The sequence below is a fragment of the Camelus ferus genome, chromosome 3, assembly GCF_009834535.1.
Source record: "Camelus ferus isolate YT-003-E chromosome 3, BCGSAC_Cfer_1.0, whole genome shotgun sequence".
Classification (NCBI taxonomy): domain Eukaryota; kingdom Metazoa; phylum Chordata; class Mammalia; order Artiodactyla; family Camelidae; genus Camelus; species Camelus ferus.
In genome coordinates this window covers 82554293-82581083 of record NC_045698.1, presented here as the reverse complement: position 1 = coordinate 82581083, position 26791 = coordinate 82554293, and the positions used below count along the sequence as shown (strand labels likewise).

Here is a 26791-nt window from a genome sequence, read left to right as displayed (position 1 = left end):
ACCCTGACTATCTAGAGGTTATACACCCACACAACCCACTTGAGGACCTCAATAACACTTCTGCCTCCTACACACATATCTCCCTCAGTCTACTCACAGTTTCTGAAGTCTTCTTTCCTTCACATCTCTCTTGAGGATAGAGGAGGAGGTGGTTCAGGTTAGCCCAGACTCCCCTAGGATCTCAAAAGGATGCCTATCACTAGCCCCTCACTTTCTGGGATACTCTTTAGATCTTCCCATTTGGGGGAATTTTCATTTCATCTGTCTTTCAAATTGCTGGCTGGAGATGGCCTGTTGGAAGGTGGCTATAGGCAAGCAGCAATTCTTCAGACTGCCTAGCCCTTCTTGACTGTCAGAAGTTTTCAGGGATGTTCTAGGAAACACTGTTTGTTCTACAGAATGGGTGGAAACAATCCAATTGTCCAATAATACCTGAATGAAAAATAAATGGTGCTGTACACATATAAGGGAATAATATCAAACAGTTAAAAATGAAAGATCTAGAGCCACACAAAGTGACAAGAATAAATCTTGAAAACATAATATTGACTGAAAGAAAAAAAAGATGCAGGATATTAGATTATGGCAACAGTTACATAAATATTTATATCAATTTAACATGTTGCATATATATATAAAAGAAAGAAAATAATTAAAATATAAACTGGATACACACAAATCTTTTATGGTGGCTACCTCTGGGGAAATGGGATTCTTTAAAAAGGTATAGAAAAGGTTATTATGTGTTTTAAAAGTACCTATACATTACAATGAGCTAAAGTTATCCAAACACATTAAATATAAAATTTAATATCATCATTTATATCATTTAATACACATTAAATATAAAATTTAATATCATCATTTACCTAAGAAACTCAAAAGAATCCACAGATAAACTAGTAAAAACTAATAAGGTAGTTCAACAAGGCAAATAGACATAAAATCGACAAATTCTAAAAATTAATCAAGTTCCCATATGCTGGTAATAACAAATTAGAAAATGTAATAGAAAATAAGAAAAAATAAGATATTTAACATAGTCACAGGACAATGACAGGTAAATCAATGAGGTTAGAATACTCCCTCATACCATACACAAAAATAAACTCAAAGTGGCTTAAAGACTTAAACATAAAACAAGTCACAATAAACCTCCTAGAAGAAAACATAGGCAAAACATTCTCTGACATAAATCTTAGCAGTGTTCTCCTAGGGCAGTCTACCAAGGCAATAGAAATAAAAGCAAAAATAAACAAATGGGACCTAATTAAATTAAGCTTTTGCTCAGCATAGGAAACTATAAACAAAACAAAAAGACAACCTATGGAATGGGCAAAGATATTTGCAAATGATACGACTGACAAGGGCTTAATTTACAGAATATACAAACAGCTCATACAACTCAATAATAAAAAATAAACAACCTGATCAAAAAAATGAGCAGAAGACCTAAACAAACATTTCTCCAAAGAAGACATACAAATGGCCAAAAGGCACATGAAAAAATGCTCAATATCACTAACTATTAGAGAAATGCAAGTCAAAACTACAATGAGGTATCACTTCACACCAGTAGGAATGGCCATTATTAAAAAGTCCACAAACAATAAATGCTGAAGAGGGTGTAGAGAAAAGGGAACCCTCCTACACTGTTGATGGGAACGTAAATTGGTGCAGCTATTATGTAGAACAGTATGGAGATTCCTTAAAAAGCTAAAAATAGACTTGCCGTATAATCCAGCCATCCCACTCCTGGGCATATATCCAGAGGAAACTTTAATTTGAAAAGGTACACACACCCCAATGTTTATCACACTATTGACGATAGCTAAGGCATGGAAACAACCTAAAAGTCCATTGACAAATGATTGGATAAAGAAGATGTAGTATATATGCATACAATGGAATACTACTCAGCCATTAAAAAGAGTGAAATCATGCCTTTTCCAGCAACATGGATGGACCTGGAGATTGTCATGCTAAGTGAAGTAAGCCAAAAAGAGGAAAGAGAAAGACAAAACCATATGACATCATTTATATGTGGAATCTAAAAAAAAAAGACACAAATAAACTTATTTATAAAACAGAAACAGACTCACAGACATAGAAAACAATCTTGTGGTTACCAAAGGGGGAAAGGTGGGGGGCTGGAGGGATAAACTGGGAGTTCAAGATTTGCTAACTAATATATATAAAATAGATAAAGAGCAAGGTCCTACTGTAGAGCACAGGGAACTATATTCAATACCTTATAATAGCCTATAATGAAAAAGAATATGAAAAGGAATATACATATATATATATTATATATATAACTGAACCACTATGCTGTATACCAGAAATTAATAAAATATTTTAAACCAATTAGACTTCAATAAAAATAATAAAAATAAATTAAAATTTGAAAATAAATAAAAGTCACAAGAGCTATATAAAGTATTTAGAGCTAAGCATATGTAAAACTAAATATAGCTAATGAATTGAGTATGACCAATTAAATTCTGCCCAACCCAAGATTTAAAAAAAAGACTGTTCTCCTTTGATGACAAGAGACCCTCTTCTCAAGCAGCAGATCAATAAGTCAGAGTCAGTCACACAAACACAGCATTTGAAACGTCAGCTATTTCTAGTCTCTTGATTATACATACAGAAGCTGAAGCCCAGATAGGTAAGTTACTTGGTCAAGGGCCCAATGTTCTGCCTGACTCAAAGACTAGCATTTTTTACTGATCCATAAGACACAATCAAATTCAGTACCTTGGAAAGAGAAGGAAAACACACACACACACACACACACACACACACACACACACACACAAAGAAATCAACCATGTAGTTATTTATCTTTAAGTAGAGAAATAGCCATGAAAAAATTACAGATATTGAGGGAAAATTGAAGTACAGAGTTTTAAATCCACAGGGAAACTGAAGACAATTTAAAATATTTTATTGGACATTAATGATACCCAATGAATAATTAGAAGAAATGCAATCTGGTTAACAGGCAAAGTCACAAGACAGTATCAGGGAAAAAAGAGCATCTTTCTCAAAATGTCCACCAATAAGGGCGTAGTTAATTCTATTATGATTTGTCACTAGAAGTTACATTTGCCTAAAAACTGGGATAGACCTACAGCAAATATTCAAATTAAATCTCTATATAAAACATATTAAAAGATTTCCAATCAAAATGTTAATTTTAGAGTAGATATGGTAGGATATAATTTATAAATCAAAAATTTCTATAAAGCTATAAATCACATATAAAACACCTACCTATGTATATTCATGGACCAAAAGTCTTGAAATTAAATAGCTAATAATCAAAAATCTCTGCTGTAGGAAGTAGTCTTGGGAGTGGGGTTGGGTTATTGTAAAGGGGGACTTTTATTTTACTTTTACACATTGAATATTTTTAAATAATTCAGTTTTTTAACAAAGACAATATTCCTATAGTATTCCTAAATTTTTTAATTGAGGTATAGTTGATTTATAATGTTATGTTAATTTCTGGGAACTGGTCTTTATCTATTTTATATATAGTAGTTAGTACCTGCTAATCTCAAACTCCTAATTTATCCTTCCCACTCCAGTACTTCTACATTTTAAATTTATATAGGTGGATAATACTATGAAAAATAAACTAAATTTTTAAAATTATTTCTCTTTGCCTCCTGGATTTTTCCCCCCATCCAGTCAGCTAGGCATCCTTAGTTCATGGCAATAAGAAGGTAAAGACTCAACAGAAATAAAGGAGAATAAAAGACAGTTCTCAGCTTTGGAATGTTAAAAGCAGAAGACACAGGAGAACAGGCGAGAGTTCAGTGAACAAATAATAAATCCCACCTCAATTGTAAAGAGTATTCTCTGCACTGGGAGGTAGGAAAGAGAGGGAGGGAAGGATGAAGGGAGAGAGAGTGGTGTGGCCAGGCACAAGGGAAACTGGTTTGAGGACCACATGCCCAGGAACAGCATCAGCATCTCGAGGCGACCCAGCCTGGCATGACCATCGCCTCCAGCCACCCCTCCACATCTCAGGCACTTGGGAAAGTCAGAGAGTGAGCAAGAGATTTTAAGTTAGGAGGGTCACACTTGGCTGCCCCGCTGGTCTGTGTGGCAAGGGTTCCCTATTTGGGAGAAATCCCCATCTATTTCATTTTCCGCTCTAGTTCCTTTAAGTGGATCTCAGAGAAGGGAGTTTAGCTACATCAACTTGACTGGAATCCTAACCAACAGTTTAAAAGTATGGCTTCAGATTGTACTGAAGTTACCTTCCTCTGAGCAGGGATTCAGAATCTTATTCGAAATTTGTTTTGTCAGTGGCCCTACAGAGAAATCTGGTGTGATCGATGTGTGCACTTGTCTTAGAAGAGCATTCAAGACACAGGCCTCACTTCCCCACTTCATGGTCAATGCAGATCTTGGGAGAGTTTGTGAGCACAGCAGTAACCGCTTTCTGCAGTGCTCAGAATCCCACCCACAGGCCTGCATGTTGCCCCACTCCACGCCTGCAGGGAAGTCTCTATCCCAGGAGGAACAGCAGCAAGAACTCTCACTTTATAACCACATTCTACCAATAGATGTGGAATAAAACCCTAAGTACCTGAAGCAGTCAGTGAAAGAGGAAAGTCAAAAAAACATCGCAAGGAAAGGAGAGGAGATTAGGTAGACCTGGGAAAAGAGGGGGAAAGGGATTGTTCTTGGGGAGCTCAGCAGCAGGCAAAAAGGAACAAAGGAGCTTATAGAGGATGGGAGGTTGTCAGAGTGTCAGTGGACTCTCCCAGAGGGTGGCGTGAGGATGGAAGGGTAGGATAAGCCTCAAATCCTGAGTTCTTTGGAATGAGAGTTAAAGGAGGCACTAGGCATCTTGCGGCAAGGGACGTGGAGATGCAGGTGATATCCCAGATGGAGACACCGGGGAGCATAAAACCAGCTGGGAAGGTGGCTTATTATTATTATTATCCAAATAATAATGACAAAACCAGATCACTGGAACCATTGTTGATTCAATGAAGCCCCAGGGAAGTGTTCTTACACGTACTGAAAAAAAAAAAAAACTCATGGGACTTTGAAATTAGATCTTATTCTGCTTAAATTGACAAAAATCTCTGACCTTCACATTATTTCCTTCCAACTCCATCAGTCCTACCAAAACCCTGATTGTGGCCCCCACTCAGATTAGGAAGACACATTATTCCTCCCTACCTTAAAAGACCATGGACAACCTCATACATCCAGATCAGTCTTCAGTGCCACCCAGATGTCTTTAGTTCCAGTGGTGGTAGCAGTGATGTAAGGATGAAGTTCAGATGATGGGGTCAAAACCTTGAGAGGCTAGAATAAGAATTTTATTAGAAAGTGAAGTAAAACAGAACTGTAACTATCAGAGCTCTCTGGCTCACATTCCTAATATAGAAATTTCTTCTCCAATTCCTGATTGAAGTCAGATGGGCTCTTCGCAAACACTATAACCATCTCAGGAGGAAACTGCTCCACATACAGCTTCAAGACTGAGAAACTCCTCCCCTGTCCTGGTGTTCCCCTGTGAAACTGTGACAGTCCCTCTTCCAAGCCAGACCTAAAGAGACACACACACCACCCCTTAGCCTCTGAAGTTACCCTTCACAGGGCTTTCAGTCATGACCCATTGCACATGGTTTCCACATCACCTGCTCCTTCACAGTTCCTTTACCTGAACTCAGGGTAGTCTGTTATGGTCTCATGTGAAATATAGTATCCCGCCTTGGAAAAATAGTCATGCAGATCCTAGGAGCTCAGATACTGATTCTTCTGGAAAAGGCTGGTGAATAACCTTGGTGTTTACGTGAAACCTTGTTTAAAAACCACTAGAGACTTAGATAGAGATGACATATATAGATAGATGGATGGATAGGTAGGTAGGTAGGCAGGCAGGCAGATAGATAGATGAGATAGACAGACAGACAGACAGAAAAATTTTATTAAATAATATATCTAGGAAAGGTTTAGAAAACACTCTTTATTCCTTATGATGTTCATATTGTCAAATGATGTTAGACTGAGTGCTGGTCCCTTCATCCTCCTCAAGACCACTGGCATTCTGTCTGCTCCTATCCCCAGGGTCCTTTCTTCTCCCTGGAAGTGATAAAACAAATGAGGCAGAACAGGAAGAGACAAGAAGCAACATGAGCTCTGCTGGTCAGGGGTACCCTTCACCTTTGTCTTAAAGCTCAGAGCCACACATACCACAGTGAGTCTGCTTCCAGATCAACTACGGCAAAATGAAGGATCTGGAACATTTCCAGATCTCTTGGGACGTCAGTTCCACATGACTCCCTCTCACACTCCCCTTTCCCTCAGAGGGCTCTGTGCAGTGGCCAAGATGAGATCCCAGCTCAGGCCAGAGGCTCTCAGACCTCAAACCACTTGGCCTGTGAGGTCCCTTGTCCTCTCTTCAGACCTCACCTGGCTCCCTCTGCCAAGAAGAGTTGCTAGCAGTACGCGCTTTTAGAGATGAGGTCAATCACAGAGACCCTGAGAAAACTCCTAGTCAAAACTCTCCACATTCTTGTTTAAGTCAACAGAGACCAATTTCCCAAAAGTGCTGGGTATGCCCCAGGTTGATGCAACTGGAGGGCCCCTAGGTAACCCACATCCCTGCAGCCCCTTCCCATGACATTTCTCATGCTCAGAACACTGCACCAGCCTCAGATCTTACCTCTTCTAAGAGAAGTCCACACCACCTTCCAGGATCGTCAGCCCATGACTCAGTTGCTGTGTGGAAACCAAAACAGAGAAAAGTACTTCTTAGCTAGAGAGAACTTCCTGCAGGAGCTGAAAGTGACGGATAAATTCCCACTTAGAGTCATGACTTCATTAAATGCCTGGACAAGAAGCAAGGGGCCCAGGTATTCCCCCTTTCAGTTATCCCCTGAGGGCATAAAGCCCCCAAGTCTCCCCTGTGGAGGCATGAGCCCAGACTGGAGAGAGCACTGGCTTGGAGAAGGTAACACGCCCTCGGCAGACCCAGCCGCTGCGCACCTCCTGTCCTTCGGAGAATGAAACACACAGCCTGGACATTGGCTCCAGGGTCTCCTCTTGCTGAGGTCTTCCCCTGTGGGCTGCTCCTCCTCATTCGCCTTTTCTTCTTGCTTCTCTTCCTCCTCCTCTTCCTCCTCCTCCTCCTCCACCACCTCCTCCTTGGGGATGATCTCTGATTCCACGCTACCTGTCAGCTGAGCCATGGTGAGATGAAAGACGTAGCAGCTGAAGCCTTCCCGGATGCCATACTGCACGTGCTCCTGGAGGAGCTCCAAGGTGGAGAAGACCCGGCAGCAGGCCATGCACCTGAAGCCAATCTCCATGGTCACCAGCCAGTCAGGGGTCTTGGCCCTGGGTCTCTCCTCGACTGCAGGTGACCCTAGTGGGCTGTCTGACTCTGCCCTTTCCTCATGCTCCTTCTCCTCCCCACTGGGCTCGCTGTCAGACAGGAGGTTTCTGGTGGACACATCAGAGGGGGGGGTACCTACCCACACTCCTTCAGCAAGGTTCACTTCTTCCATCTTCGGCTGCTTTTCCAGGGTCTCCGAGGGTTTCTCTGTCTCCCAGGAGACAGCTACCCCCTTTCTCATTTGTACCTGCATGTAGTATATTTTCATGCCCTGTTCCTCTTTGTTTCTATACAGAGAGGACACACAGGTCTTATAGGATGAAGGGGATGAGACGTGCTCTAAGGGGAGAACAGTCTCCCCATGTTCCTGAACCTGTGCTAGGGGCACTCTAGGCTGGCGACTGTCTCCATGTGATCTCCGGATTCCTGGGAAAGGAAATGAGAGACATAAGAACATGGATGGAGCATGACCGAAGCTGTGACGTGCTGAGGCTGTGTCATGGGCTTGCTGGCTATTGTCAGTATAATAGGGAAGCATATCTGGTGAGATTTCATTGATGTGTGGAGGGATACTGAGGTGGTGTCTGTATACAGGGGCATGAAGCATGGTGGTGAGGGCTGAGGTATGTGAGGGATTTTGGGGGTGGGTGCTATAAGAAGAGTGTGAGTTTGAGATATAACTGGTGTGTTATATGTGGGTGGTGGTATAGGAGAGTGGCATGGTGTGCTGAGCATGCACATGAGTTGTATGTGAGGTGTGTGGACCTGAGCTGGATGGTCTTGCTCTTGTGCTGGAGGCCTGTGCTGAAGAACACTGTCCTTTTCTGGAAACAAAGGCAAAGACGAACCCTACATGTTCCTCTGAAGATGCTTGACCAGTCCCTCCACCTCAAGCCCAGACTTTTCTGGCCCCTGATCCTTAACTTCCCCACCATGGTTGCCCAGGACTCACACCCTCCCACACTGAGCTCAGATCCCAGTTCTCCTAACAGCTCTGCCTTCCCACCCAGGCCCCTCCACTGATGACCTCTGATGCCCTGGGTCTCCTCTCAGCCTGGCTTGGATCTATGTGCCTCCTGCCCCACAGCCAAGCACTGCTGCCCCAAGGAGCCCCATATCCTTACTGTCATGGGTGAGCTTGCATGGAGAAGAAACACAAGAGAAGTATTCGGAGGACGAGGAGATCTTTCCTACTCCTGGGCCACATCCTTGGGCCACCGCAGGGGATCCAAGCTGAGGGGCATCAACTTGTGACTTGGAGATTCCTGAGGGAGACGTGAAAGGCTCAGAGATACAGTGGGTTTGGCATGTTTGCTCATCATTCATCTGTCCAACAAGTATTTACTGAGTGTCTGACACATGTCAGATGCAGTGAATACACCAGTTTAGAAGTGTGGTCCCCAGTGGATAAGCCAGTATTTAATTAAAATCAACAATTATTCTGTTAGTGTCTTGTGAGGAATGCAGACCTGAGTGGCGACTAAATATGTGTAAAATGTGAATTTGATGAGTATTGGCTAAGCTTTTGCTAAGTGTGGGGTCAGTCTGGTGGAAATGTGTGTATCTGTGCCTGTGGAGTTTATGTGCATGGCTTCTGTTCACAACTCAGGCGTTATGGGACATGTAACTTTTCCTGATGGCAGGGTGCGGCTGTACTTATGGTGTGTGCTCATTCATTCATTCAACAGAATTCAGTAAGCAGCTACTCTGCATCAGGCACTACTCCATTATTCTGGGCTCTGGTAATGCTGAACATTCTAAGAGGGGAAGACAGACACTAAAAAGAAATACAGTAAGTATTAAGTAACATGTCAGCTGGTGGCAAGTCTTTAAGGGTTGCCAGATTTAGCAAACAAAAATACAGGACACCCAGTTACAAGTGAATTTCAGATAAACCAAGAATCATTTTTAGTGTAAATATTCCCATGCAGTATTCGGTCATACTTACTTTTCCTGTCAGTATGGCCCATACAATATTTGGGATATACTTATACTGAAAAGTTACTTGTTGTTTATCTGAAATTCAAATTTAAGTGGATGTCCTGTATTTTATCTGGCAACCCTGATAGGGATTGTTGAGTCTGTGTTTTATTGTGGTTTATACAAAGTGGGTCTGGCATTACTGAACAATGTGTTATGGATGGATCTAGAGATCGTCATTCTAAATGAAGTGAACCAGAAAGAGAGAGAAAAATGCCATATGGTATTGCTTATATGTGGAATCTAAAAGAAAGAAAAGAAAAAAGAAGACACCAATAACTTATCTACAAAACAGAAACAGACCCACAGACATAGTAAACAATCTATGGTTACCCGGAGAAAAGGAGGTTGGGAAGGGATAAATTGGCAGTTTGAGATTTGCAAATACTATTATATATACATTAGACAAAAACCAAATTGCTTCTGTATAGCACAGGGAACTATACTCAATATCTTGTAGTAACCTATAATGAAAAAGAATATGAAAGCAAATAGATGTGTGTATATGCATGACTGAAACAGTATGCTGTGCACCAGAAATTGACATATTGTGACTAACTATACTTTAATAAAATTTTTTTAAATTAAAAATAAACAATGTGTTATAAGTGTGATATGTGTGACATGTGACTGGTTAGTAGAGAGATATTTAGAGATAGCTGGAGGTAGCTGTGTTTGTGTGACTGTTGGGGAGATACACATATTGGGTATGTATATGTGTGTGTGTATATATACATATACATATATATATATGTGTGTGTGTGCGTGTGTGTGTGTGTGTATATATAATCTCCAGAGTTTGGTGTGAGGGAAGAGGACTGTGATACAGGTAGGCTGTATGTGGATGTAGTACAAGAGTCATGTGTGTACTTATCTATATGTGCCATGAGTGGTTTAATAAAGAAGTTATGTGTGTAAAAAACAAACTTATGGTTACCAGGTGGAAAGGGATAAATTGGGAGTTTGGGATCTGCAAATACTAACTACTATATATAAAACAGATAAACAAGTTTCTACTGTATAGCACAGGGAGCTAAATTCAATATCTTATGGTAACCCATAATGAAAAAGAATATGAAAATGAATATATGTATGTATATGTATGACTGAGCTATTATGCTGTACACGAGAAATTGATACAACATTGTAAAATGACTATACTTCAATTAAAAAAAGTTAAGTATTGAGATGTGTGATATCTTTGCTGTATCAGAGTTTATATGGGTGCATGAGGAACTATCTCACGGAATATCCGTAACAAGAATTCAGTATACACTCTTATGTGTACTGAGTGTCACCAGGTCTGGGCAAGGTGACAGGAACCTTACCATGGAGACTCTACATGTGATGAGCATTCACTCTCATTCTCCCCACTGCTCCCTCTACCACAGACACACACACACACACACACACACACGCACACACACACACACACACGCACACAGATGAAAGTATTCTGAAGTGTGGGGGCAATCATTGCCTTCCCCATCCTGTCCCAGTTGCTGCCTGAAAAACCTGCCTACTATCTAGACATCTATTTCCAGGGCCTGTCCTCCAGTCTTCAGGGCCCTGGGCCTGGTGGGAGCTTCTGGGCTCTAATTTGGGGCAGAGACCTCCAGCTAGAACCCTGGCGTGGGCTCCATTCTGCCCCCCTTCCTCCATGGGACCACCTCCTTTCCCAGGAAAAGCTACTCTCCTACATTGAATGCAGGCAGGCAGGCACCCTGTGGCCCGGGGCTCTCAGACCTCCCCCATCCATCTGGCCTTAGTCTCTGGAAGGCCCTTCCCTTCCCCTGGTTTCCTTTGGAAAATTCTTCTTGTTGAAGGAATAGACCTCCATGCTTTCAATAAGACGTCATCCCTAGGGAAACAGTCTCCTTTCGAACAGGCATTTCACTTCTCAAGATATTTTTCAACAGGGTTTTCAACTCATTGGGCTTCTCTTTTCTCTTTGGTAAAAGGGACCAAGCAACTCACAGATCTCTCTCGGCATCCTTCACACCCCCTACCTCATGACCCCATGGAAAGATCCAAAAAAGAGAATAAGAGAGAACTCGGGGCCGGAGAAAAGCCGCTCCTCTGAGTCAGCGCATGCGGGTCTGACCTGGCTCCAGCGTGGGCAGCCCTGCAGAGAGTCCTCAAGCCAGCAGGGCTGACTTCCCACCTGCTGGAGGCAGCTGGCCTTCCTGTGCCATCTCACACCACGGGGACTCTCGGGATGGAGATGGCAGCAGCAGCTGAGGAAAAGTCTTTCACTCCCTACTTCACAGGTGACACACTCTCAGCCCCACCTCCCCAGAGAAAGCTCAGGTTGGCAGAAACCCACGTGCCCCCGACAAGCCCCACACATACCGCCTCCCTTCTGGGCAGTCTCCTGGGACTCTTCATTTTCCAGATGTTTCCTCTTCTGTCGCTGTTTCATAGCACCAACGAGAAAAGTCCCTAAGAAGATGCCTCACGTCCAGCTCCTCCTCTTCCCCACAAGATGGCCCTTCGTGGTTCTCAGGAGATCCGTCGGAATGATTTGATACCAATAAAAATAGTCCAGTCTCCTAGATGGCTGAAGACTCCGACCACTTAGTGAACCAGCAGGACCGCTCAGTGCTCATTACAGTGCAGGGCTGTTAAGGTTCAAAGGTCGCCAGGCCCACAGCAGGATTCTCTGACCTCAGTGATGACGTCAGAGCATTCTTGCGCTAGGTCCGACACAGTCTTTGCAACTGTGAAGATCCCATTTTCAAGAGAAATTCCTTCTTTCCCGCAGAACCTCTCCTGTGAATTCAACTCTCATGTCTTTCAAATGTGGCAGGGTATTTTGAGATGGTAATCTGTCCCTGTTTACTTTTTTCTCTTTTCTCCCTTCATTTCACTCTTTCTTCTACATTGAGGTGGGTAGCAGACCCTGTTCATTGGCCAGTGAAAGGACACAGCAGGGTGTAGCAACAATAGCATGCTGATAATCTTAGCTTTTCTTTCTAAACTCCCATACTCCAAGGAAAAGAGAGGATATTTGAGCAGAAACATAACAGAAGTAGGTTTTTGCAAATAGGTACTGTTTTGTTTTCCCATTCCAGTGTCGAGACGTACTGATTAAGTCAGAGAGATCCTGGAGAAGGAGCCTCTGAATTGTGGCTGGAGGGGTAGACATGGCAAAAACTCTAAAAGGAGATGGCTGTGTGGTGCACACCAGCAGAATCATGGCAACCCACCCCACGTGTGGTACAGGTGCCACCAAACCGAAGGAGGCATGGCACCTGAGCTGATGGGCATCTCCACTACTACTGTGGGCTCCAATGGACACTGACAATGCTCTCACCTCCACCCTCAAAACCCTGGCCCGGTATGACTTCCAAATAGGGATGGGTGGAAATCCAAACAGGACACCAGCAGGATCAGGCTTAAAATACAAATTAAGTGAAGTTATAAAAACATTTTTCATACTATTCCTTGCACATCTTTGCTGTGGGGCTGTAATTTAGACCAGTTATAAGTGGCAACCCATCTGGATCCTCTTAATTCCACTCTAGAATTAGAGATACCTCATTTTGAGGCGGTGGCCATCATCCACTGGGAGTCCTGGGAAGAAGTGGATTCCCAGAAGTCACTGCTTGCATGAGCAATACCCAGAGGATGAAGGTTGGTCCAGATTTGCAAGAGCACTGCAGAATGTCTTCAAGTCTCAGGCAGCGGGAGAGTGAAGGTAGGGCAGCCTTGTGATGGTTCACTGATGAAATCAGTCTACCTGTTTGCTGGAGAATCCCTAGAAAAGGAGGGGCAAGGAGGATTTTTTAAAAAAAATTTGCAGTAGAAATGTCCAAACATACCCAAAGTAAGGAGAATTCTATAATGAGGATGCAGCACCATTTACCCATCACCCAATTTCAATAATTGTCAATGTTCTGCCATTCTTATTCTGTTCCATACACACACACACACACACACACACACACACACACACACACACACACTCATGCAGCATGCACTTTTAGCTTTTTGTTCATATATTTTAGTGTAGGAGGTTTAGAAGGGTGGGTGGGGGAAATGCTGCGTTTTAAAGCAAATCTCAGACATTATGTCATTTCTCCTCAAATACAATAGTATTTATCTCCAATAGGTAAGAATCTGTTTCTAACATAACAACAATAGCATTATCTTACCCAAGAAATTTAACCATCATTTCTTCATACCACTTAATAACCAAGCCATGCTCATTTTCCTCCAACTGTGTTAAAAAGTCGTTTTTATACCTGGTTCATTGGAATTGAGATCTAAACAAGGTCCACATGCTGCCATGTGGCATGTCAATGTGTCTTTTATTCTACAACAGTTCTCTCTCCCTTTTTTGGCACTGCTTTGCTGAAGAAACTAAATAATTTATCCTGTAAGATTTTCCACATTTTGGAGTCCATTTAAGATGTTCCCTATTATCTGTATTTCCTTGTAAACAGGTAGTTAGATGTAGAGAATTAATTAGATTTAGATTCAATTTCATGTAACTACAAGATCATTTCATAAGTGATGCTGTGCACCTCCCTACTATATCACAACAGGAAGTAAGAAAATGTTGTCCTGTTTTTCAAGAAGTTGAGATTGATCAGCGAGTTCAGGCACTGTCAGCTTGATTTCTCCACCATAATGCTCCTTCCTCATCAACCTTTCGACAAAGAGCATTGACAACCACTGATGATCATCATCTCCTTAGGAGCTGAACTTTCATCAGCAGTTCTAATTCTATCATTTCTAGGAGGGTGACTCTTTGGGCATTTTTGTTAGACCTTGAATTTCTGAAAGAAATGACCCTCTGCTCAGAAAAGGAAAGATGATTCCAATGGTACCAACTCAGGGTCTCCAAGCTAGGGCCGACGGGGTTTATCACGGCAAGCCCACGCGAGGTTCAGGCATACATTAGTTCATCCCTTCATTTCTTCATTCATTCTTCCTTCTATTAATAGTTACTGAGTCCCTACTATGTGCCAGGCTCTAGATCCTGTAGTCAAACATTTATAAACAAAACAGATAAAAAGATTTTTCTCTCAAGGAGTTTAATTCTGGAGGAGAAGATAGACAATTTTGTAAAACGTGTAGTAGTTTAAATATTTACAAGTATCATGAAGAAAAATAAAACAAGAAACTAAACTTGGGACTGTAAGAAATAGGGACATTTCTATGTCGAATAGATTTCTATGTTGAATAAGGGTTCTATGTTCACTAAAAGGGCCCCATTTCAGTACCTGAGGCCAGTAAGGAAGCTTAGATCCACTGTCAAGTTATATTTTTCAGGCAAAAGAAGAGACTGGAGTTCTGGTCCAGGGGTTGCTTGGCCTATTTGAATACCACCAAGAGTCATAATGAGGGACCCAATTACATACACAGGGCTTTGTAGGCTACTGTCAAGACTTTGGCTTTTATGCTGAGTGACCTGGGAAGCTTGGAGAATTTTAAAGGAGAAATGACACTGAAAAAGATCACTCTAATTGCTCTGTTAAGAATAGACTATTGGGAGGCAAGGGAAGAATCAGAGAACAGTGGGCCTGTTAGGTAGTTAGGTAAGTGGGGGCATTGGGCAGATAAATTGGAGGAGAAGGGGGATGGTCCAGAAGATGGCTTTATGTCCACCTCCAGCAATAAAGGGGCTTTACTTCTTCTTAAATGAGAGCCAGTAAGAAACCAGTCAGAACTCAACAACTACAACTGCACAGTAGAGAGAAGAACCAAACCAGACATGACCCAGTGCTCATTGTGATATAATTAGCACTGTAGTTTAGGCCCCCGCCATGGGTTTTTCTGTGTACATCATGGGTAGGAACATGCACAAAACAGGATGAGCATGAGCACTCCAAGGGGAAAGAGTGGTCAATCAAAAGACCACCTCTAACCGAGGGTGTAAGAGAAGGGGCAAACAAAGAATATTGCTATCGGCCCTTGGACCGACCCGCCTCCCGTTGTTGGACATATACTTTCCCCTTGCTAATAAAACCTTTAAAATCTTTTGGTGCACAATGCACTGTCTCCTGTCTATATTCCTGTCTTTCAGATAAGCCAAGAACTGGAGTCTTCTCCCTTCCCCTTCTGGGGTAACAGGCCATTGCAATAAACCAGGAAAGATGATTCATAAAGGAAAAATAGTTAAACTAGATTTCATCAAAACTAAAATCATTTGTGACATGAAAGATTTTTTAAGGGTATAAGAAGTCAAGCTACAGACTGTAAGAAAATATTTACAAACTACATATCCAACAAAGAAGTAATATCTATAATATATAAAGAACTCTCAAATTCAACAGTGAAAAACAAAACAATTCAATTAGAAAATGGACAAAAGACATGAAGAGATGTTTCACCGAAGAGGATATACAAATGGCAAATAAGTACACAAAATGATGTTTAATATCACTAGCCATTAGGAGAATGAAAATGAAAACCATATTGAGATATGACTACATGTCTATCAGAATAACTATGGGACACAGGGAAACAATTAGCTTGTTTCTCCAACTAGATTCTTCTTAGCAGCTGCAAAGTCTCCACTGAAGGTACAGAGAATAAAACCTCTTGCTATCCATAGAAGAGCAAATAAGTTAACAATGTAGAAAATACTTTATAAACCCTACCAGCTGCACAAATGTGAGGTGCAGCAGTTACCCTCAGGGGCTATAACCCTGAATACTTTTAAATGGGAATGGACCTTGAACTAAGATCCAACCTAAGATTCTACAGTCGTCCCTCAGTGTCCAAAGGGGATTGGTTCCAGCAGCCCCTGCAGACACCAAAATCCAAGGATGCTCAACTCCCTTATGTCAAATGGTGTGGTATAGTCAGCCTCTGTATCCACAGGTTTCGCATCTGCAGATTCAATCAACTACAGATAGAAATTATGATTCACATTTACTTGAATCCATAGATGTGTATTTACTGAAAAAAAATCCATGCACAGTTTAAACCCATATAGTTCAAGGGTCAACTGTAGTATCAGTTCCAACGTGGAGTGAACAGGGATTCCCCATATCACCAAGCAGTTATCAGACCCCACCTGGGTGTGCTACAATGCAACTCAATTCTGACACTATCTACCCAAAGATAGTATCAGTTTCCACAGGTTAAGGGCTCAGTTCTACAGGACTGCCCCCATTCCCCACCACACACACACAGACACACATTCAGGTGCCAATAGCAAATCCAGGTTGCCACTCATGCTTCTGTAGATTGGAGGTTCCATCAACTCCTGCTTTGGGTTTGATTGATTTGTTCACACAAAGCAGGCTCAGGGAACTCAGAGAAACATTTTACTTACTAGATTATCAGTCTATTATGAATATTACACACACACACACACACACACACACACACACACACACACACACACATACACACACACACACAACTCAGGAACAGCTGAGTGGAAGGATGCATATGGCAAGGCACAGAAAAAGGGTCCAGAGATTCCATGCTCTCTGAGCATGCCACTCTCCCTGCATCTCCATATGTTCACTTTAGAAGCAATCCAAACGTCCTCCTTTTGGGTTTTTATGGAGGCTTCTTTACATAAGCAGGATTGATTAAATCATCTGTCACTGGTGAATGATTCAACCTCTATCCCCTCTAATCTCCCCAGAGCCCTAGAGGTGGGACTCATAGTTCCAATCCTCTAATCACTTGGTTGGCTCCACTAGCAATCAGCCCCCATTCTGAGGTGCTTTCCAAAAGTCACCTCATTAACGTAACAAAAGACACATTTATTGCTCTCAGCACGTAGGAAATTCCAAGGGTTTCAGGAGCTCTGTGCCAGAAACACAAAGAGTAAATATCAATTTCTTATGAGATCACACAATCATCTTCAATTTCTACATCCCTGCCTTCAAAAGGCTGCCCAGTCTATATTTCAGTAGGAATGATAGGAAACTTAATTCCAAATATAGGAAACTTAATTTCCCTCAAAGCAGCTTTGGCATTTATCTATAGAAAACTTACATTTTAAATCAAGAAAAAGAAGGATCTTTTATATTGCTAGGGCTTTCCTTATTCACCTCAGTTATACTCTTTGGAGATCACATCACTCATGAATAAGGTTGATCATTTTATTATAACAAATAATCCCCCCAAATTTCAGTGGCTTAAAACAACAAAGGTTCACTTCCCGCTCCTTGTACATGCCCATCATGGGCTAGAGAGGAGTTCTGCTCCTCATTGTCCTTATTCCCGGGCTCAGCGTGACAAAGCCATCACTATCAGTCATCACTGTAGAGAGGAAGAATTCTGGAGTCTCACATGCCATTAAATGTCCTAGCTCCAAAGTAACACACATCACTTCCGCCCAGAATCATTGACCACAATCTTATCACGTGTCTCCCAATTTTCTAGACACCTTAGGCAAAAATAATTGTGAACAGTATTACTAGGGAAGGGAAGGTATAGCTCAGTGGTAGAGTGTGTGCTTAGCATGCTCAAGGTCCTGAGTTCAATCCCCAGTACCTCCATTTAAATAAACAGATAGACAAATAAATAAATAAACCTAATTACCTCCCCCCTCCCCCCTGCAAAAAAGAATTTAAAAAAAAGAAATTAAAAAAAAGTAACAGTACTATTCAATAGAAGAGAGACCATATTTAAAAATTCTAATTCCTCCCCATTAAATATGAGACTTGACAAATCCATCAAGCTATGCATGCACCAAACGAGGGCTAGAACTCACATCTCTTAGGTCATGAATCACAACCTTTTTCCACCACGCTGTGCAGGGACTTTTATACTAGAACGGTGTAGTTGGGATTATATAGCATCTACTTGTTTTTTTGTTTTGTTTCTTTTCTAAAAATAGATTCAGGAGGGAGGGTTTGGAAGTTCCTAAATCACTTGCCTTAACTGAAAAGCGGCTGGAAAATAATCTCACTGCCTTTAGAAATCTCTGACCTCATAAAGATTAGAGTCTGGGAGGCTTTTGTATTCTGAATATAGGGAATACAAAGGAAACAATCTTCCTGAGACTTGAAGAAACAGGCAGAAAAGCTCTTAACTCCCACTTTGCTATTTTGATGATCTTGTTGACACGCCAGGTCTTTGAGCAATAGTGGTGGCAAGAGTTAGATTTTAGCCCAAAGTGTATGTAATAGTGTGGCAACCCCTGCAGAACCACATACCATGGTAAATGCTTTAGCTCAATCCTATGTGCTCCTAGGTCTATGCAAAGTAACAAATGGTTCTGAAACATTTATTCCAAATAGCTTTGTTCTTATTACTTTAAAAATAACTTGGCTGCCAAATATTTGCTCCATGATGAAAAAGAACGGGTATATGGGAGGAGGATTTATGCACTGAGACACGCTGCTTATTTTGCTCCTGCAGATAAAATGCACATCTAATGAATCAGAGGCCATCTTCTTCTCTTCCCCAAGTTGTAGACAAATGCGCATGTCATTCCCTCCCACTTCAATTCATCCTGGTCACAGTTATTTTCTTTAAGAATAGTCATATTATTGTGCTTTACACTGGAATTTGACACAACATTGTAAAATGATTATAAATCAATAAAGAATCTTAAAGGTGAAAAAAAAAGAATAGTCATATTTATTTTCTTTATGAATATTATTCCCCTGTTGAAATCTTAATTGGCTTTCCAATATGAGAACAATAAAATCTAAAATATTCAACCAAATATGCAATGCCCCACAGGGTTGAAGCCCCTACTGAATTTTCCAGACTAAAGCCTAACACTCGCCTTCTGGCCTCCACTCAACTAGGCCAAACTTCCCTCCCTCAATCAGAGTACAGGCCTTTACTCAAGTCCTTTATTTCAAAAGCACGCATTTTCAAAGCACAATTTGTTTTTAAGTTCAATTAAAATCCCACTTTCTATAAGAAGCCCTTCCAGATAACCCAATTAGAATGGATCACACATTTTCACAGCATGTTAGTTGTACCTCTGTGATAACTCTTTCCATAGTCTTTCTTTTTTTTTTTTTTTTTTAACAGAGGTACTGGGGAATGAACCAAGAACCTGGTGCATGCTAAGCATGCACTCTACCATTGAGCTATATCCTTCCCCCTGGCACAGTGATTTCTTTTTTCTTTTTAATGAAGGTACTAGAGATTGAACACAGGACCTCACATATGCTAGCCTGTTCCTGCCACTTAGCTATACCCATCCTCCCTTCTTTCCATACTCTCCATTTGGTCAGTCTATTAATGATGTGTCTGATGTCCCCACAACATAGGGCATGAACCCTTGTAGAATAGAGGCCAAGATTCCTTATCTCTGAATTTTCCACAGCTCTTTCCACTGAGTATGAGCTCCCCTACTTGTTTCTTCGACCCCAACAAAGGCTTAAATAAATTGCCAAACTGTATTTTCTCTCTCCCAAGGCCAGTGTCCTCACCAGTGGCCTCTTTTATTTTCCCCCATAGCAGCACAGAAGAGCCATCTCTGCATTTATGCTGCCCTGTCACCGTGTTCATGTATCTGAACAAAAGTGAGAGCCCTGTTCACCCCATGTCCTGCGTAATCCACTCAACTCCCTTCATCTCCACCTAAAACTATTTTTTGCACTGCCTATACTTTAACCATACAATCAGTTCTTCGAATATTTACTGTTTAAAAATTTTGATCAAAATGCAAATAACCTCATGAGCACTGGTGCCTTAACTTAAACCATGTTGAGCCACTGTTTTAGCAAGGACTAGTGGAAAACAGGCTGAGAATTGGGCCATTTTTGAATGGGGCAGAAAACAAAGAGATAGGGCAAAGAAGGGATGCTATGTGGTAGGAAGGTAGCACATGGATTACACATTTGAGGGGTTGGTGAAAAAGTACCAAAAGTAAATATTCAACTTCCTCATAAATTTGCAACAGATGAAATCTTCCTGAGATGGTGCCCCTGTGTGAAGCAATGTATTATAAACAGAAGACATATTTATCTATCACAAATTAATAATGTTAGTAAACTGAGTTGAGACTCAGAGAGTTCAAATAACTACAGAATATTCAAAGTTCATTTATAAAAGAGTCCGGAGATTGGGGTAAAACCTACAATTGTAAAGGACACCTTTCCATCAGGGCTTTAGCTGCTATGGATGATTTGTAAGCAAGGGATTCAACCTTACAAAGCAGGATCAGATGATTCTTGGTGCCTAGGAAAACCTCTGACCCAAAAGATTAATCTGAACTGAGTCATACCTTCCTCTAAACCCACTTGGTAGGGTTTTGAAAATCTCCTCCATGAACCTAATATCCTTGACATCAATTCATGGGAGTAAATGAGATTAACAGGATCTGAGCATGATCTCAGTGTCTCTTCTAAGGGGTGGGGAGTATGTCCATAAGGAGAAAGGGAATATGAGGTGTTAGCAAATCCCATGTTTAAAATGCCTCTTGGTCTATAAATCATGTTTCCCAGCTGTTTATAACTCTGAAAAGGATTAGAGGGAAACCTACTCCCAGGTGTGACAACTGGGGTCACTGCCCACTAGATGTTGCTATGAGCCCACAGAGTTTGCCCTGAGGAAAGCAATAAAATGGTCAAACCCCCAACCTTTTTTTTTTTGCTAAGATATTTACTGTTGACACTGCAAGTGTTCTGTTCTAGGCTATGAGTAAAAACCTTCTGTCAACCACTTTTAGTTCTTAAATGGATAAAAAGTATTTGAGATTCAAAACAGTTCATGATTCCTACCTGACACAGAGCTGGGAGCAGTGCAGCTAGCAAGTGGGTAATTTTAAAGGCTATTTTTTAAGTGTGAAGCCCTCTGACTGGTTCTCTGTCTCTTGGGTGTCCCAAAATTTCCATCTCACTGAAATTTGGAAAAGAATTCAGATCCTGTCTTTCCCCAGAGAGAGAAGCCAGCCATAAGTTTTTTAAACCTAGAGTTTGTATATGCAACCAAGTTAGACTCTCTTACTGATGGAGCCTGACAATAACTGACACCTGATAAAAATCATTGTCAAATAACCTAACTGCATGAAATGGGGTGCTAAGTTGAGGGTCACAAACTAAACAGTTACAGCAAAAGTCTCCAGATGCCCATAGTTTAAGACAAGAATATGAGTACATAGGAAAGGCAAAATTTAAAAATGGCAGACCAAATTAGCATGGATCAAGTAACTGCTCTGCCACTGTGGATTTGTCCCATTCCCTGTCATCCATCCATCCATCCATCTATCCTCCAAAAGTATATCCCCATGCTGGTGACAAATGTAGAGGCAAAGCCTGGAAGGAGAGTCCAGAAGGTGCTGAGATCCTCAGGGTGGGGAAGGGTTTTGATGCTTGTGAAAGCTAATCCCTGGTACCTTTGAATTTCCTCGCAGGGGCTCCACCAAGTACTTACTTGGTCCATGTTCCAAGACCTTCAGAGACTGGGAATCCATCACTTTCTGAAAAAAAACAAAACAAAAATTCTTCCTTGGAAAGACAAATCTACTTCCCCAGAACCTGTAGCTTCCAGTTGCATCTTTTAGGATCACACAGCAAAAAATTGACACTCCTCTCCCATAAGACAATTCTTCTAATATTTAAACATTGTTATCCTGGCCCTTCAAGTCTTTTTCTTCAGCTACACAGCCCTATTCCCTGAAACATTCAGATTTCATTTCCCTGCAGTGATCCAAACTTTCTCCTGAATATGTCCTAGTTGTTTTATGTTTGTCTTCATGTACATTCCCAGAATTGAACACAGTATTCCAACTAAGGTCTGACCAAGTCAGAGTGGGGTGGAGTTGTTACCTCCTCCATCATAGGCACTTCTCTTAAGATAGGCTTTTTGGTAGCCACATGAAAGTGCTGACTCCTGCTGAGCTGATACAGCCACTGAAAGCCAGCCAAGTCAAAATTCAAAACCATTATTTCTTAGCAAGTAATGTAGCTGTATAGGTTATCCAGACCTCTTCTATCCCCTGACTCGAAGACCATCCATAAGCTTCACACAGCAAACATAAAAGCACGAGAAATGGGTAAAGTTTTCTGTTTTGTACATTCCTTTTAAGAAGCTGAAAATTATCTGATTTGCCCAAGGTTCCTCAAAATACCCCAGGTCAAAAATTGTCACCTCAAAATGTTATGCAACTTGGTGAGCTAATTTTGTAAATCATTAAATCCCATGAAGGGATACCTAATAAGTTAAACTACTATGAAGCCACTATGGAAAACAGTATGGAGATTCCTCAAAAGACTAGGAATAGACTTACCATATGACCCAGGAATCCTGCTTCTGGGTATATATCCAGAAGGAATCCTATTTCAAAATGACACCTGCCCCCCAATGTTCATAGCAGCACTACTGACAATAGCCAAGACATGGAGGCAACCTAAATGTCCATTGACAGATGATCGGGTAAAGAAGATGTGGGGTACACACACACACACACACACACACACACACACACACACACACACACACACACACAGGAATATTACTCAGCCATAAAGAAGAAATGAAATAATGCCATTTGCAGCAACATGGATGGATGGACCTGGCGATTATCATACTGACTGAAGTAAATCAGACAGAGAAAGAGAAATATATGATTTATTACTTGTATATGGAATCTTATAAAATGACACAAGTGAATTTATTTACAAAACAGAAAGAGACTCACAACATAGAGAACAAACTTATAAAGAGGAAAGGGGGAAGGTATAAATTAAGAGTTAGGATTAGCATATACAAACTACTATATATAAAATAGATAAACAACAAAGTCCTACTGTATATAGCACAGGGGACTATACTCAATAGCTTGCAATAACCTATAATGAGAACGAATATGAAAAAGAATATATATGTGTGTGTGTGTATAACTGAATCACTATGCTGTACACCAGACACTAGCACAACATTGTAAATCTATTACATTTCAATTAAAAAACAATTTTTTAAGTTAAACCATTAAATGTATCTAGCCTGATTAATAATAAAAATAGTAGGGGAAAGAGTATAGATCTGTTACTAGAATCACCTGAGTCTGGATCTCAGCCACATTAATAAAGAGCTGCTGACTCAGGGCACCTTATTCTGAGCCTTGCTTTCCTCCCTAGAAATGGGGGTAATACCACCATCTTGCCATGTTCTTATATAAAGTGCTAACACGATGCTTGGTCTATGGTGGACACACAGCGCACGGTCCGTTTCCCCTCACTGCACAGATCATTTCAGCTTTCACCCCATTTCCCTTAATAGATTCATAGCTCTTAGAGAAAGGGCCTGAGACTCGCTTGCCTTCACAACACTCAATACCCTCCACACCCGGCATGAGTAGACACACATTCTTCTTGAATATAAATATGAGCATTTGGCTTCAAATTCAGTTATGTATCATACAGAAAAATTACATTTCTGTTCTGGCCTCTCAGTTTCAAAGGGCTATTTTTAAATTCCCAGAGAGTAGCTAAGATTACCTATTATTAAAAAAATAGACTTTCCTCAAGTCTCAGGCCATCATGTTCAAATGATGTTCTAGGCCTCATTCATTCACAAAAACAGGTTTTCAGTGACATTTCTAATATTTTTTAATGTTGACTTAATTTTAAGCTCCATTTCTCTCCTAAAGTAATGGCATTTCAAGACACAGCTAAAAGAGGAGGGGCAGGCAGAGGGTCTAATGGGGAAAGCCAACATCTGATACATCCAATTTCTGACCTGTGGTTCAGCCAGCTCAAGGAAAATTTTGTTGATCTCCAGTGTCTTCCCTGAGCAATAAAATTAAGAGAGTTCACTCCCACATGGCCTCAACCAGGCTGAGGTAATTGTTACTGTTATGGCTTTAGCGATTTGAGTGGGAGAAGATGAGAATTCTGAAAGAGATTTATTTACTGCAAAGCATCCCAAATATCTCATTAATCTGCTTTTCATTTAGCAAACTTTTTCTTCATTAAAAGTGCCATGCTCTGCTCTGCGGTTTATGACAAAGCAAAAATGTCTCTGGGAGGCAAAGCAGCAAAATGGAAAGAACATGGGCTCTGGAATGAGTTAGATCTGAGTTTCATTTCCAAGTGTGCTACTTACTTGTTCTGTGACTGTGGGCGGTTTTCCTTAGGCTGTTAGAACCCCAGCTTCCTCATCTGTAGAGAAGATGATCGGCCTGAGATCAGTCCTAGGACCTTGGGCACTACATTTGTTTCCACTCTAAGGCTCAGCAGTCATCTGCAAAATGAAGATCATAATAATACCAACTTCATGCACTCTGTAATGAGGATTTAAATGAGCAAATGTATGTAAACTGATTAGAACAGAGTCTGACACAGAGTAAGCACTACGTGTTTGTTATCATCATCACCAACATCATCATTAAGGATTAAGTGACACTTAAAGGGTGCTTTCCACAGTGACTTGCATCTGGCATATAGTGTTAGGACAGGTAAATAGCTAGATATGAGCAGAGAAAGGGGCAGGGGGCATGGCATAGGCCAAATGGCAGGAAATCATACATCTTGCAAATAATAGGGGTCCTTGGGCAGACAAAGAAAAGCAGGAACCTCCTGACTGGCAGGAAACCACACATTTTGGGGTGACAAGGATCTGAGAGGCACACAAAGAAAGATGGGAATAGGTGGGAATTTCTGGTGTCCAAATGTAACCTTTTGCTCATTATGCCCTCATTACAATAGAATTAGCCTTGCAGATTAGACATACTCATCACGCACTGATGCCATGACTCTTCCAATCAAGTCTAAATAAAGACAAAATCCCTTTCCCCCCAGCAAGGTGGAGCTGGGATGAAAATCAGGAAATACAATCCAAAACCCCTCCCTCCTCAATAAATAATCTGCCCATTCATTTTTACACCCCATGTATCCAACTTGCCAAAGAAACTCAGTGCAGCTACTCACCAGAGTCTGCTTGTTCTCCTCTTGAGAAAGTACTGTCACTTAATAAATCTTCCCTTTGCTTTCTTGACCTCCATATCTTGTCTCTGAATTCTTTCTGCAATAACATAAGAACCTACTCTCTGGTAACAATAGGAATTGGTCAATAAATGCACAGGAAAACATCTTCCCTCACTATTCGAAACTTTGCTGTAGGGTCTGAAGACTCCTTGGGTGGGAGGAGATTTTCGAAATTATATACTCAGAACTTGAGAGAAGGAGGGGTCATGGAGATCAAGCCTATTTACAAAGAAACTGATGGAGGCAGAGGGGGAGAGCTGGGATGGGAGGGAGAGAAGGGAGCCTCCCTGATCTGATGGGACAGTTGATAGAAAAGAAAGTTCCAGGTCTCCTGATACTTAGATTACTGCATTCTTTTCGCCATTGCATGCAGCCTTTTAAGTGTTGTCTTGGTTGAGAAATATCTTCCTATAAACAACGTTCGAATTGTCAAGTGACAGCTGATTTTCTTTAAGCCTTTAATACAGTGATAATAAAGAAAAGATGAGGACTCAGGACTCACGAAGATGCTGGGAACATAAAGGGAGAGGATGGCTCCCTGACAATATTCCTAGGGGTCCTGGTTCAGAGCAGGACCTCACCCAGGACAGTAAAACAGGGACAGGGCACCCAGATACTGGCTACCCACAAACCTAGGTCCAGCAAGCTCTGCCTCCCTTGGTTAATTTTAAATGCTGATTTTATATCCCAGTTTAGATTTGTTTTGTTTTGTAGGGACAGCATCACTGAGTTCCTGTTCCTTATTCCTTAGCCCTAGGAATGAGAGCCCTTTCCAGCTGATTTGGCATCACTCACCACCAGAGGGAGGTAGAATGTTCCTCTTCTGATTGGAAACATTAACTTTCCTTCAATGGGTCTCCTTCATTTCTTTCCCTTCAGTCAGGGAGACAGAGCTGACCTAAGGCATTTGCTTTTCAAAGCAGTTTTCACTTCAATAGCTGAGAAAAAAAATTCAATTAACCAAAGAAACAGAAGCCAAGAATACAAGATAGACAGAACAGAAAATAGAAAGGAATAAATATCAGCCCTAGGTTAAACACAAATATTGATATTTGGGGCCCCCTAAGCTTGAGTCTAGGTTCTATTTTATGATGAGATTCTGGGACCCCCTGGCAACTAATAAATATTTTCAAGGGGAGGACAAGGTGATGGTCTTTTTTTTTTATTGAAGTATAGTCAGTTTACAATGTTGTATCAATTTCTAGTGTGAAGCATAATAGTTCAGTCATACATATACATACATATATTTGCTTTCATACTCTTTTTTATTATATGTTACTGTAAGATATTGAATATAGTCCCCTGTGCTATACAGTATAAACTTGCTGTTCCTCTATTTTACATATGCTAGTTAGTATCTGCAAATCTCGCACTCCAAATTTATCTCTTCCAACCCCCTTTCCTCCCTGATGGTCTTAATATAGTTGTTAATGTTCCCCAGCTTTGCCCATGGCCTACCTACCCTCATGGACTCAGTGCTAAAAAGAGAGGGCTGGACATTTAAAAATAAAGAGAAGGCGTACTAACAATCCTGCCTGCTTTGAGATCCACGCACATCCCAAAAGGGAGA

The 26791-nt window shown here is 41.2% G+C and overlaps 1 protein-coding gene across 1 annotated transcript in view; it reads right to left on the bottom strand.

Annotated features, from left to right (window-relative positions):
- Positions 1-4585: 4585 nt before the first annotated feature.
- Positions 4586-26791, bottom strand: part of FAM170A (family with sequence similarity 170 member A) — a 56884-nt gene continuing 34678 nt past the window's right edge. The window contains exons 3-11 of the mRNA XM_006176024.3: positions 26017-26159; positions 25165-25258; positions 24341-24478; positions 21668-21713; positions 11705-13112; positions 8497-8637; positions 7024-7798; positions 6701-6756; positions 4586-6117 (exon numbers count right to left, since the gene is read on the bottom strand). Coding sequence (XP_006176086.2) covers positions 6750-6756; positions 7024-7798; positions 8497-8637; positions 11705-11774 — 993 coding nt within the window. The 5' untranslated portion in view covers positions 11775-13112; positions 21668-21713; positions 24341-24478; positions 25165-25258; positions 26017-26159 and the 3' untranslated portion in view covers positions 4586-6117; positions 6701-6749. The remainder of the gene's footprint in view (positions 6118-6700; positions 6757-7023; positions 7799-8496; positions 8638-11704; positions 13113-21667; positions 21714-24340; positions 24479-25164; positions 25259-26016; positions 26160-26791) is intronic.